The sequence below is a fragment of the Cololabis saira genome, chromosome 20 (assembly GCF_033807715.1).
Source record: "Cololabis saira isolate AMF1-May2022 chromosome 20, fColSai1.1, whole genome shotgun sequence".
Lineage (NCBI taxonomy): Eukaryota > Metazoa > Chordata > Actinopteri > Beloniformes > Belonidae > Cololabis > Cololabis saira.
This window is the reverse complement of record NC_084606.1, coordinates 39,092,894-39,107,671: the sequence shown is the minus strand read 5'-3', so window position 1 is coordinate 39,107,671 and position 14,778 is coordinate 39,092,894. Positions and strand designations below refer to the sequence as shown.

Below are 14,778 nucleotides of genomic sequence, written 5' to 3'. Positions count from 1 at the left end.
AGAGGATCAGGCTGGAAAAGCGAGGCATAAACACTCGACAATCTGGCAAACTAGAAGGTGGAAATGGGCCGGTATATGAGGGGAACTGCTGATGAGGGAAACCAGGTGTGGAGCTGGGTGGGGAAGCACAGGCGAAGGGAATGAGTGGATTTCTGGCTGATTAGGGTGGCAGGATCTGGAAAGACAGGGAAAGACAGTTAAACAGTAAAAAAAAAACTATCCTACACTGTGAAACTGTGACATTGTTCGAAGACTTAAATCATTTCCTCACATTACATAACAGTTTCAATTGTAACCTTAAGTTCACTATGGAGTACAGCGATAAAAGAGTGCACTTCCTGGATATGTGGGTGTTTAAAGGGGAGAACGGGCTGTCTACTACTCTATACAGAAAGGATACAGATAGAAACACTCTCCTGATACCTAACAGCTCACACCCTGTCCCCGTTAAAAAAGGCCTCCCCAAAAGTCCATTCTATAGATTAAAAACAATTTGCCACTCAATTGACTTTACAGAAAAAGCTATGGATATGAAAAGCAGATTCCTGGAAAGGGGTTATCCGATCACCTGGGTGGAGCAGGTATATTATGCAGCACTTCACAAACCTCGCTCAGAAATTCTTAGCGCCAGAAAAAAGAAGAGTAAGAACTTCTCCTTTACTTGTATCACTACGTACTCCCCTAACTCACATGTGATCAAATCAGCCTTCAAAAAACATTGGCACATCATAAATTCTGATCCAGAATTGGCCCCTCTCTTCAAAGATCCCCCTCTTTTTGTGTTCAAGCGGGACCGTAACCTCAGAGATCATCTGGTGCATGCCACCTTTACACAGAGTAGCTCACCTCAACCTACTCAGTCTCTCTTGAGTCCCCTCCCTAATGGAAATTATCGCTGTGGCAGTTGTGCACAATGTAACAAAACCTCCAAAGCTTCATTTTTTTGCCCCCCTCACACAGGAAAACGTTTTCCTATAAAAAGTGTTATCACTTGTGCCTCTACTCATGTCGTTTACTTGTTAAAATGCCCCTGTGGTTTATTTTATGTGGGCAAGACCACCAGAAAATTAAAAGTAAGAATTAGTGAACACAAGAGTGCCATCCGCAGACAGGACAGAAACTCACCAGTGGCCTTACACTTCAACGAGGCCAAGCATGATATCGCAACCTTGCGATTTCATGGCATTGAACTGGTTAAATCACCACCTCGTGGAGGTGATCATGACCTTCTTTTGAAGAGACGTGAAGCATTCTGGATCTTCACCTTACAAACTTTATCCCCTAAAGGTCTTAATGATGAATTTTTATTGAATGTGATGCTGTAATTTTGTATTTAGTGATATACGGCATGTATTTTATGATCAGCAAAGACTTTATTTATTTTCTGCTCATCATTACATGCATCTATCACCAGGTATTGAAACCCTACTGGATCACCCCCCTCCCAACCTTTATGTTGCTATTAGGATGCCAGGCATGGACTTACTATGACTACTTTCTTTCATCCATGCACGGTTATGTGTTTTGTGTTTAAAACTATATAAATATATGTACTTTAACCTTATGCCAGTCATGGTCTTACCATGACTATTCTCATCCTTTCCATACACTGTTATTGTATGTTTTTGAAGAAATTAAGGCTATGTATATTTCCCTCGGTATAGTATATGCATTGTAGTTTTGCTTCTTCTATCCGTTACTTGTCTGCTATTGTGTTGATATATACTTGTGGGTGTTCCTGTCGTGAAAGAAAGACACACATGTGAGCTCACACTCTGCTCGAGGTGAGATTAACTTTACAGGCTCACAATTCAACTACTCACTGAGTCTGTCGGCACAACCCCTGGGCGGAGCTGCAAAAAAATCACCACTAGTTGGTTGTTTCCGAATTCGGACACTACCGCACTACATGCTACATACTGCAAAGTATGCACTGTATACTGCCTACTAAATGAAGGATTCAGTACGCAGCTCCAGCAGACCGTTCACACAGCAGTGTGCTACAGTGTATCCCAGAATGCATTTCGCACCAAAACGTCAGCGAAAGATGAGATTTAAAAGCAAACTAGAAGCTGTTTTCGATCAGGATTTGTCGTTTAAACCATATGTTAATCAGGTTTGTAAAATAGCGTTTTTCCATCTCCGTAATATTGCAAAAATTAGGAAAATCCTCTCGCAGAGTGATGCAGAAAAATTAGTTCATGCGTTTGTATCTTCTAGACTGGATTACTGTAATGTGTTGTTAGCAGGATGTCCAAGTAATTTGCTGAATAGGCTCCAGCTGATCCAGAATGCAGCAGCACGAGTGCTGACAGGAATCAGCAGGAGAGACCAGGTCTCTCCAGTGTTAGCGTCGCTCCATTGGCTACCTGTAAAATTCAGAATTCAATTTAAAATGTTATTACTTGCATATAAAGCCCAAAACGACTTAGCTCCGCAGTATTTACAAGATTTGATAGTGCCTTATGTTCCTGGCAGAGCTCTCCGCTCCCAGGGTGCAGGTTTACTCGTAGTTGGTAAATCTCTAGGTAGTGTAAACTCTAGTGTGTTAGAGTCAGTAGTCATAGTTGCAGCTATAGAACAAGACTATAATAGTTAGTCTCAAATATAGCTTCGCGGTAGATATGCTGCTATAGGCTTATGCTGCAGGGGGGCACCGACATGATCCGCTGGGTGGTGCCTCTCACCCTTCTTCTCCTCTCCTTTTCCCTGCCTCTCTTCTCCATTACCATTTTTATTTATTATAAATATCTCATAGCTATCATTTTTGTCGTTCCTGTAGTTTCTTGTGCCGGCCCCCCTTTTTTCTCTTTTGTGCATGTTTGCAGGCTGGAGCCTCGGGAGCTGCATTCTGGCCTGTGTGTTTCCCCGATGTGGGACTAATAAAGGATTATCTTATCTTAAATGTTGAAATAGCAGTAAAACCACATTAATTGATGAAATGACATAAGGGATGGAAAGGGATTTTAATAAATGTATTGAAATGAACATATCAGTCTATTGAATTTAATTTTATTTTATTATTAACAAAGTTCTTCTCCTCTCTGTCGAGTCGCTCTCTCTCCATCTTCTCCTCCTTGTCCAAACCCTCTCTCTGCATCTATTTATTTCAGCTCCCGGACAAATTCTCTGTCAAAACACAGCAATGAAAAGTAGTTATTTCATGAAAATACAACGAACTACCGATATATAACGTTGTCATACACTTAAATCACTTTAATTTACCTAGCAAGCACGCTAAGATAACTAACAAAAATTTAACATACTATTAAAAACCCACAATTTTTAATCGTTGTCCTTACACTAAATTGAATTAAAAAGGTTATATATTAAAGTTACTTACATTTATATTCCTCCTTCTCCCTCTCCACGGTGCAATTAGTCCTTTCTGCCTTCACATCACATCACTGTCCGATTGCAGCTGTTTTCTCAATAAAGCTTTGAGAAAAAAAAGAAAAAAGCGCTGCCCGGCCGAGGCCGCATTGCATTCTGGGATATAGTAGGCGAGCTAGAGTGGTCTGATGCATGCTGTGGATTTTTTTCCAAATCAGTAAAACATCCGGGTATTTTTCGCACACTGCAGATTTCCTTCTGTTCACATACAGCATACTACTTACTACACTTTGGCCAAATCAGTGTATACTTGTAGTACAGTATGCAAATTCGGAAACGGCCGTTGACTACAGCTGCAGGGCCTCCTGCGACCCCCCCACTGACTCAGCCGGTGATTGGCTGTCCTAGCTATAGTAGACCATATATTTGCCTGAAATGTTCTTTTAAAAAAAATAAAATAAAATCTCTGCTTGAGAAAGGTCCGGTGGACTGAAACGTTGTTTGTTTGCTTTATTAAAGTCTTTTGCAAGTGACTTGACAGTGTGCGGGAGACCCCTTTTTTCCTTTGTGCTGCTCTTTTGTTCCCAAACTCCTACAATATCGACATATAACTTTAAATCAATATACATTAATAGTGATATAGATGTATAAATACGCATAATACAACTCAATATATCCATATACATAACTACATATAACATATCTATATCCATAATATACATCTATATATCTACATATATTAATAAATGTACATATGTACATGTTTATTTGCATCTGTAAATTGTTTTGACTTTGTTTTAGGCTGTTCCACAGTTTCACTCCACAGGTCGACATACAGGGGACCGTGCCGGACTCCTGGAGTGTTTGTTTCTACCCGAGTTCATTACGTGACATTGATTTGATTCATTTATTGCATGCCCAAAGACATTGAAATTAATTAGCAGTTTTAGAAACATCATGACCTGATTACTTTGATTAGCTGGTGGCCTCCTGCTAATGACTGACCTACTACTGCAAAACATGTCATTAGCTGAGAACAATGGCTCGCTCCTGAGTGCGATAGAGTATTCCTGGGAGAAGATCGGGAGGAAACTCACGTCCGAGGCCGTCTGTGATCAGCGCTGCCACAGGAAAGGACAATGGATTTATCACATCTATTGTATTTTGTATACATTTCCACGCTTTTACATTTTACAAGCCCACTTCAGAGAAATTGGGACCCTGAGTAAAGTTAAAGTCAAAGCACATTTTGACACATTTATCTAATTTTTGATTGGATGGCAGCAAAAAAGTTGGGACACGGGCAACAAGAGCCTGGAAAAGTAAGTGGTGTTCAAAGGAAACACCTGCAGGGGCATCTCCTAACTAATGAGGTTAATAGGCAACTAGTATAAAAACAGCATCTCAGCGAAGTAGGAACGACGTCCCTCTGTGTAAGGCCCCGTTTCCACGTAGGAAAAACAGTGGTGTTTTCATGCGTTTTGGCCGTTCGTTTACACGAAAACGAAGCTCAAAGTCTCCAAAAACCATAATTTCTGAAAACTCCGGCCAAAGTGGAGATTTTTTTTTTTTTTTTAAGATTTTTTTGGGCTCTAGTGGCCCTTTATTGAAGTTGCAGACTGGAAAGGGGTAGAGAGAGAGAATGGGGATGACATGCAGCAAAGGTGCGCAGGCCGGGATTCGAACCTGCGACCGCTGCAGGAGGACTGTAGCCTCAGTATGTGAGCCGCTGCTTAACCCACTGCACCACCGAGCGGCCCAAAGTGGAGATTTTTAAAAACTCTGTCTTCACGTTTGCTTGTAAACGGAGGGAAACGGAAACATTTAGGCTTCAGAACGTCACATTATGCGACAGAAACGTCACCAGCGTCATGAGTGACACCTGCGTTTATTTTGTTTGGCCACGTCAATATTTTCTTGTATTTTACTTGTTTTATATTCTAACGTCACACTTAAAAGTAACTCCACTTCTCTGTCACTCCAAACCCAAGACTCGTGACATCTCTAAGCCATTGGGCTATGGAAGGGCTGTTGGTGGACTTCCAGTGCAGCAGTATTACACATCTGGCTAATAGAGAAGTAAATGCAATGATTTGTTTTTGTCTAAAGTTAAGAGATAACTCAACAGAAGGGGTTCCAAAAATTGCTATAAGTGGACATGATTGCAAAACAAAGTCCAGAACTGAGGACAAAGTAGAAAAAAAACTGCCCCAGTATGTTTGGATTGCGGGACACCTATAAAACATATGGCTCAAGTTGCAAGGAGTTTGCTGACATCTGCTGCATTTATCCTCCACCTCCGGGTAGATTTCAGAAAGCCTAGATTTGAAAAAATGGGCTCTGTGCAGTACTTTAAGTTGTATGAGGCTAAAGCGAGCACAGGACGTGGTGGAGTGTATTCTATCCTTGTCCCACCATGCGTCATTGAATTACATTCCCAACTCCTGTTCCCATTTATTCCTAGCCCTGGTGGGACCGCTATCGTTGAATGCCATGAGGACACCATAGATCCTAGAAATTGAGCCCCTTTGGAGTGCTTAGCCTGCCTTTTGTTGAAAAGGATAGGCAAAATAAGCCATGAGGCTTCAGCCTATGCCTATTTGGTCTTAAAAAAAAAAGAAAAGAAATGTGTACATATATATATATATATATATATATATATATATATATATATATATATATATATATATATATATATATATATATATATATATATATATATATATATATATATCATCTTTACTGTAAATGACCAAAACAAAATAAACTAAACAAACTAAACTAATACTCTTCCGTCCACCAATCCTGTGTCCCGCGGTACAAGTGGAGCAAACCATGAAGCGCTGTGCTAAAGCTCTAACGAGGAGTCCAAGGACAGGAAGACGGATTAATCTCTGCTGTACAGGATAAGTTCATTAGAGAGTGCTGGCCTCAGAAATCACCAGTTAACACCATAAGATTAGATTCTCTTTAAAAGGCTTCAAACGGCAAACACGTCTAAGCAGGAGGGTTCGGGAGGAGGCTGTGAAACAAGACCATCAGAAAAGGAGCCACTAACTTGGGCCCTTTACTCTTTCTGATTTACATTAATGACTTACCTATGTCTTGTAATAACCTTCTCCCCTTATTATTTGCTGATGACACCAGTCTTGTAGCTGTCCATGATGAAATCAAGTCTCTCATCACATGTGTAAATCATGAATTATCAACTATTTCTAATTGGTTCGAGATCAATAAGCCAACTCTAAATGTAAAGAAATCAAACTTTTTTTTATTTATTTTTTACACATATTAATGGTTAATACCATGCTGGTAAGAACCGAAGGCATATATATGTGCATTGTTAATATATTTATCTCATTAATATATATACATATGTATACGCATACATAGGCATACACATGCATATATATACAATACAAACCCAGTTTTTGTTTTGTTTTTTGTTTTTTGGGAAGGGGGGGTGACATCCGCTGCTAATCCAGGATGCGAGCACACACATGGAGGCACACGTCGAGCACTGGAAATCTGAAAAAAAAGAAACACAGAACAGACACGAAACCGGGACGGAACCGGCAGAAACACAAGCGTCCCAGGTCCCGAGACCCAATCACAACTAAGCTAAGCTACCGCGATTAACTAACCCCCAAAACTACAGAGCAAGCATGCAGGTGAACAGGCCGATGTATATGTCTATATGTGTGTGTGTGTGTGTGTGTGTGTGTGTGTATATGTCTGTGTGGCTATGTGTGTGTATGTGTGTGTGTGTGTATACATGTATGTCAGTGTGGCTATGTGTGTGTGTGTGTGTGTGTGTGTGTGTGTGTGTGTGTGTGTATACATGTATGTCAGTGTGGCTATGTGTGTGTGTGTGTGTGTGTGTGTGTGTGTGTGTGTGTGTATTTGTGTATTTGTGTCTGTGTGGCTATGTGTGTGTATGTGTGTGTGTGTGTGTGTGTGTGTGTGTGTGTGTGTGTGTGTGTGTGTGTGTGTGTGTGTGTGTGTGTGTGTGTGTGTGTGTGTGTATGTGTGTGTGTGTGATAGTCTTGTCAAAGCTCCACCTGAAGTGTATCTATAGTGGGGGATGGGGGGAGCAACCCCGCCACAGGGAAGAACCCGGAACCCAGGCCACCTGCCACCTGTAGGCCGTCCTGTCAATGGAGGCCCAAATCCTCCATGGCAGGACCCTTTCATACCGCATTCTCACCGACAAAGACGCAAATTCACGCACCGTTTCCTCCTCCCTGGGGGGTCCAGCACCGCCAGGTAGCCCCCCAGGCTGCGCGGCGAGCCCCGCCAGGCCCGGGCACCGCGACCCGCCTGTCCCAAGCCGGCGAGGGAAGGCGGGTGGTGTGGGACCCCCTCCCAACCCTGGTGTTGGTGCATGTGGCTAATGCAATAAAAACAGGGAGGGGGAGGTCAGGGTATCATGCTGACAATGATCCCCCCGTCCAAAACGCTAAGTATCCTTGTTAAATGTCTTTATTAAATGTTTTTTTTTTTTTTTTTTTTTTACCTTGTCTGCACACATATTAATGATTGATACCATGCAGGTAAAAACCAAAGGCATATATATGTGCATTATTGCTATATTTAATATATATACGTATATACGCATATATACGCATACACATACATACATAAATATATACATACAAACCCAGTGATTTTTTTTTGGGGGGGTGGGGGTATGGGGGGGGGTGACGACATCCACTGCCAATCCAGGAAGCAGGAACACACGGAGGCAAACGTCAAGCACTGGAAGTCTGCAACAAAAACCACAAACAAAACACAAAACCGACACAAGCAGCAATCAACAAGCAGCAATCAACCCAAATCACAGTCTGAGCTAAGCTACCGCTAACTAACCCCAAAAACTACAGAGCAAGCATGCAAGTCAACAAGCCAGTGTGTATGTCTATGTGTGTGTGTGTGCGTGTATGTATATGATCATGCGTGTGTGTGTGTGTGTGTGTGTGTGAGTTTGCGTGCGTGTGTGTGTACGTGTCTTCCGAGCCCCGGACCCCCACCCCCCCCTCCTGTTGTACAGCAACAAGAAGAGTGTTTACAGACCCAACGTCCTCCTTCTTTTCTCCCTTCCTTCCTTTTTTTTTCCCTTCCTTCTTTCCTCCCTTCCTTCCTTCTTTTCCCCCTTCCTTCCTTCTTTCCTTCCTTCCTTCTTTCCTCCCTTCCTTCCTTCCTTCTTTTCTTCCTTCCTTCCTTCCTTCCTTCCTTCCTTCCTTCCTTCCTTCCTTCCTTCCTTCCTTCCTTCCTTCCTTCCTTCCTTCCTTCCTTCCTTCCTTCCTTCCTTCCTTCCTTCTTTTCTTCCTTCCTTCCTTCCTTCCTTCCTTCCTTCCTTCCTTCCTTCCTTCCTTCCTTCCTTCCTTCCTTCCTTCCTTCCTTCCTTCCTTCCTTCTTTTCTCCCTTCCTTCCTTCTTTCCTTCCTTCCTTCTTTTCTTCCTTCCTTCCTTCTTTCCTCCCTTCCTTCCTTCTTTTCTTTCTTCCTTCCTTCCTTCTTTCCTCCCTTATTCCCTCCCTCCTTCCTTCTTTTCTCCCTTCTTTTCTCCCTTCCTTCCTTCTTTTCTTTCTTCCTCCCTTCCTTCCTTCTTTCCTCCCTTCTTCCCTTCCTCCTTCCTTGACCCGAAGACAGCACAAGGGTTAAAACGTTATTGCTGTTTTAACCACGAGATAATCTCATCAATTATCTCCCACCGTCCGTTCATCTCAAGTGGGACTTTTAATATGAAAGGTGTTCTCCCTCGGGCTTTTATTTTGAAGGGCGGTCCCGGATGCGCGTGTAGCGCCCCGACCGGCTTGACTGCGTCTCTCACTAATCCCAGTGTGAAGAGAATCCGCAGGTCGCGACTAGACGCGCCTGTCAGGTCCGGGGCCAGTTTACCCTCGAGAAGAGGAGCCGGGAACCCTCGCAGGACTTATTTCACTCTGTTGGCTCACTTTGTCTTGATTTCCGCGTCGCCTGAGCGACGGCAGGTGGCTTTGTTAGGACGCAGGTGAGAGGATCGCGCAGGTTTTCACCTGAACACCTGAACTATGGCTTCAACCACCTGCACCAGGTTCACCGACGAGTACCAGCTGTACGAGGAGCTGGGGAAGTAAGTTTGCTTTTCTTTCTCTTTTCTTGTCCGTATAGGTTGACGTGTGCGTGAGGTTAAAGCTTAAATTGAGAGACAGCTCTCGTACCTGCGCCCACCTGGATGGGCGTTCCACTAAAGCTCGTCTAAAGCTGCTATTCCCTCCCTGGAATGGACTGTCTGCTTTAACTAAACTCAGGGGCGAAAAACCCCCCAAAACTGTTTCATGAGGGGAGATGGGGCCACTTAAATTCTTGGGGTGGACACCAAAACTAAAAGCCATCATTACAGGCTCAGAAATCCTTTTTTTTTGTACTTTCTAACTTGTCTGCATATACTAAGGTTTTTACCAACATGGTATTAACCATAAGGCGCATATATATATATATATATATATATATATATATATATATATATATATATATATATATATATTTTATTTTTTTTTAAATATTATATATATATATATATAATATAATACATATCATATATATTTTAATATATCAAATATTTAGTTTATTTAAAAAAAAAAAAAAAAAAAAAAAAATATATATATATATATTTTTTTTTTTATTATTATTATTAGGATCAGAAATACTAAATGAAATGCCGAATGATGCCCCGACAAACGCATAACTGACGATAGAATCTACAGGACTGTCTCAGAAAATTTGAATATTGTGATTTTCTGTAATACAATTACAAAAATGTCATACATTCTGGATTCATTACAAATCAACTGAAATATTGCAAGCCTTTTATTATTTTAATATTGCTGATCATGGCTTACAGCTTAAGAAAACTCAAATATCCTATCTCAAAAAATTAGAATATTCTGGGAATCTTAAACTGTAAACCAAGATCAGCAATATTAAAATAATAAAATGCTTGCAATATTTCAGTTGATTGTAATGAATCCAGAATGGATGACGTTTTTGTTTTTTTAATTGCATTACAGAAAATAAAGAACTTTATCACAATATTCTAATTTACTGAGACAGTCCTCTATGTGACCGGCCAGTGGCCAGCAAACTTGTAGGGGGGGGCATGGCCACCTCTGCCCCCCCCTGGTAGCACCACTGTTATTACTTCTTCAAGTGGCTCTTCCTGCTATTTGAGAGTATTAAGAGGGGAAGTGATGTGCCGTATTAGTTCCTGGATCAGCCCAGCTGAACGGGCAGAAGTGAGGGGACAGCAATTCTAATACCATACAACGTATCACTTCAAAACTGTCCAGTGTCACGACGGTGTCTGAAAACAACAAACGAGGAAACTTAAAAAGAGCCTGAAATCTGGTGTAAATCGGTTAACGATCCTCAGTTCCCTCCTCAACATGCAAAAGAGTGAGCCACACCAGCACCTCACATTTGTCAGGCAAAGCCAGCGTGTTCACCCGTGCAGCAGATCCACGATGGAAGGGTGTGGGGTTCAGATTTCACACCGTGGAGAGTAATGATGCACCGAAATTATTAGGGATGGGCGGTATGGACTAAAACATTTATCACGATAATTTCTGGGATTTATCCTGATAACGATAAAAATGACGATAAAACAAATACCAATTCAACTCCATCTTTGTAACTATAAATCTATCACCACATTCAGTCTTTGGAGCCAAATCACTGCTCTAAAAGATACTAAATACTACTAAACTACACCAAATAAATTGAATTGATAAAAACCAATTAAATGAGTTCCACCTGTACTGCAAAACTGGAATGACTCAGATCCTCCATGTTTGTTACACAAAAACCTCATCAACGGGAATCTTTCTTTCTTTCTTTCTTTCTTTCTTTCTTTCTTTCTTTCTTTCTTTCTTTCTTTCTTTCTTTCTTTCTTTCTTTCTTTCTTTCTTTCTTTCTTTCTTTCTTTCTTTCTTTCTTTCTTTCTTTCTTTCTTTCTTATTTCTCTTTTTTCTTTTTCAGTCACATATATCGTGATATATCGTTGATGAAATTTCTTACAATCAGAGCCGTCTGGGAGATTTGCAAGGCCCTGTGCGAAGGGGGCGGGGGCGAAATGTTTGGGTTTTTCGGGTCAGATCGGGTGTCTATATGCACAATTTTAACTCTCCAATTAAAGCTGCAAGCAGCGATGAACGGGCCCTCGCACTCATGGCCACCGTCCCCCATAAGCATATCAGAAATGACACCACCCACGACTCTCTATGTCAAACCATTCAAAAGATATAACAGAAAATAGGGACTATGAAGTATCGACCAATCAGAAGAAGGGGCGGGGCTAATTTGCACCAATGAAGGTCAAGTACTAAAAACCGAGTTCAATGACACCACCCACGACTCTCTATGTCAAACCATTCAAAAGTTATAACAGAAAATGGGGACAACCAATCAGAAGAAGGGGCGGGGCTAATTCAGGCCAATGAAGGTCAAGGACTCAATACCGAGTCCGATGACACCACCCACATGTCTTTATCACACCCGTTCAAAAGTTATGGCAGAGAATAGTATTCTAGGGGCTGTTGAGCCGTTAGGCCACGCCCATTAATGCAAACCATGAAATATCAAATTTATCACCAGGCCTGGCTTGGGTGCAAAATTTGGTGACTTTTGTGGAACTATCAAATATGGACCAATCAGATGAAGGGGGGGCGCGCCTTTTGGCGTCTAGCGTCGCCACGGTAACGCTTTTGAAAGAGAAAAGTAATGTTGCGACATGATACAGGTGTGTACCGATTTTCGTTCATGTACGTCAAACCGTATTATGGGGCTTGAGGCACAAAGTTTTTTGTGTCTGAACCAATCAGATGAAGGGTGGGCGTGCTTTTTGGCACCTAGCGTCGCCACGGTAACGCTTTTGAAAGAGAAAAGTAATGCGCGTTGTCGCAGGATGGAGACGCACATTAACTGCCGAAGGAATGGCATAAATTGCGCCAAAATTACATGATTAATTCAAAATGGCCGACTTCCTGTTCGGTTTGTGCCATGGCGCCAAGAGACTTTTCTTTAAGTTGCGACATGATACAGGTGTGTACCGATTTTCGTGCATGTACATCAAAACGTATTGTGGTGCTTGAGGCACAAAGTTTTCTAGGGGGCGCTGTTGAGCCATTAGGCCACACCCATTAATGCAAACCATTAAATATCAAATGTTTTGCCAGGCCTGGCTTGGTGCAAAATTTGGTGACTTTTGGGGCATGTTTAGGGGGAAAAAAGGCCCTCCTATCGTCCAGAAGAATAAAGAAAAAGAAAAAGAAGAAAGAATTCCTACAGATACAATAGGGCCTTCGCACTGTAAGTGCTCGGGCCCTAATTAGCAAAATACTGGATACCTTCCACTGCCTCATCATCATCTCTTGCCTTGACGCGGGGCCCGGTCGGATCGGTGATTTTTTTGTAACAAATTTATCAAACGAGCCTTTCAGAGAAGCATTAAGCTCTTCAATTTTCTTTAGTTCTTTTCTTTTTTCATTCCCTGATGGAAAAAAAAACGAAAAAAAAAAAAAACGCCCATAGCGCGAGGCCCTTAGGGCGCGAGGCCCCGTGTGGTCGCACGGTTTGCACACCCCTTGCGGCGGCCCTGCTTACAATATATCGAATATCGAAAACATTGTGTATCGTCATATGACCGTTATTGTGGGCCACACATCGCCACAGTATTCAATAGTAGGAATGGGTGATATTTTACTGTTCAAGATATACCGTCCAAAAAATTCCCCACAGTAAGAACTTGTCACCACAGGTCTTCAACCCTGGTCCTTGAGGACCACCGTCCTGTATATTGTAGACCAGAAGTCTCCAACCTTGGTCCTTGAGGACCACCGTCCTGCATGTTGTAGACCACAGGTCTCCAACACTGGTCCTTGAGGACCACAGGTCTCCAACCTTGGTCCTTGAGGACCACCATCCTGCATGTTGTAGACCAGGGGTTCCCAACCTTTTTTGAGCCAAGGACCAGCAGAAGTATAAACAAAAAGCTCAGGGACCGGTTGACAATTTATGTCAATTTTAATAAACATTTTAGAAAAAAACAATGCATTTTAAAATGCAGGCTATCATCAGCGACGTTAGCTGATGTTGTGGCCTTTAAAACTTGCTTCTGCAAATCTAAGTCACGTTTTTTCCTTCCACTGGTTTGTCTTTGAGAGAAGGATGTTTTGTATTTAAGTGTCTTTGAAGCTTGGATGGCTTCATTGCTTCGTTGGCGAGCGTTTCTCCACATAAAATACAAAGTGTGTTTGGCGCCTCCAAATCGCCCGTTGCAACAAATCCGTATTTTATATACATAATGTCGTACTTGCGATTAAAGCTTTTGCTTTTCTTTTTGGTAGGATTTTCCACTTGTTCATCACTATTTCTTTTACTCGAACAACTAGTAAAGAAACGGCTCATGGAGGTTTGCTGAGGTCCGCTCATCTCTGCAGCGGACTGAACCTAACCTGCATACAGCACCTGTGCATGGCGCTGTTCAGTCCGGTCAGGTACCAGAACTTATTGTCCGCCAAGCCATGACAGGGCTGCCACTCAAAGAAACACATTTCGACAAGTTTTGGATGAAATTATATGACAAAAAAATGCAAAAATTGTTTTCTTAAATTTAGTATGAGGTTGCTTTAATTATGTGGCAAATGATAATAAACACGAGAAAGATGGCTACTTCAATGAAAAATATATATTTTATTCAACTTTGCTGCTGTCATTCATGCAGGGAGACATGCTGGATAGGTCTTTCCAGGACCGGAGTTGGAGACCCCTGTATTATGCTCTTATTTATTCATGTAATAATATACAGGTGGAGGTCGGAAAATTTGAATATATTGCAAAACTTCATTCGTAGTAAATTCAACTTAAGGTGAAACAAATATTATTTCCCACTACATGCAAAGTGAGATATTTCAAGCCTTTGTTATAATTTTGGTGATTATGGCTCACAGTTTATGAAACCCCAAATAAAAAATCTCAAAAAATTTGAATATATTATGAAATCATTAAACAATTCAATCATCAAAATTATAACAAATAAAGGATTAACACATATTGCTTTGCCTGTAATGAGACTATGTACTGTAATGTACATGTATTACGTGGTTTGATAACCATATCCCGACGAATATTTAATTCTCTGCGCATTAATTCTGCACCTTCATCAATTGTGTCTTCATCAAAAGGACATGCCATGTTCGTGACAATGGACTTCTAAAATACTGACTCTGTTTTTAATGACAGACGGCAGAACTTCGCCAAAACTCGCCTGCTGACTGAATGAATGAGGAAATCAAATGTGCGTGCGGCTCTGAAAGAGGCGGAGACACAGAGAAACTCGAGGTTCATTGATATAAACCTGGTCCAGGTTAGGTTCAGAGAGTCTGTTACTGCAGTAACTGACCGAGAGC

General features: G+C 41.6%; 1 protein-coding gene across 12 annotated transcripts in view; it reads left to right on the top strand.

The window, feature by feature from the left end:
- Positions 1 to 9,164: 9,164 nt before the first annotated feature.
- Positions 9,165 to 14,778, top strand: part of LOC133420253 (calcium/calmodulin-dependent protein kinase type II subunit delta) — a 127,225-nt gene continuing 121,611 nt past the window's right edge. For all 12 annotated transcript variants that reach the window (XM_061709897.1, XM_061709893.1, XM_061709888.1 and 9 more), the window contains exon 1: positions 9,165 to 9,446. In XM_061709897.1, coding sequence (XP_061565881.1) covers positions 9,385 to 9,446 — 62 coding nt within the window. In that variant the 5' untranslated portion in view covers positions 9,165 to 9,384. The remainder of the gene's footprint in view (positions 9,447 to 14,778) is intronic.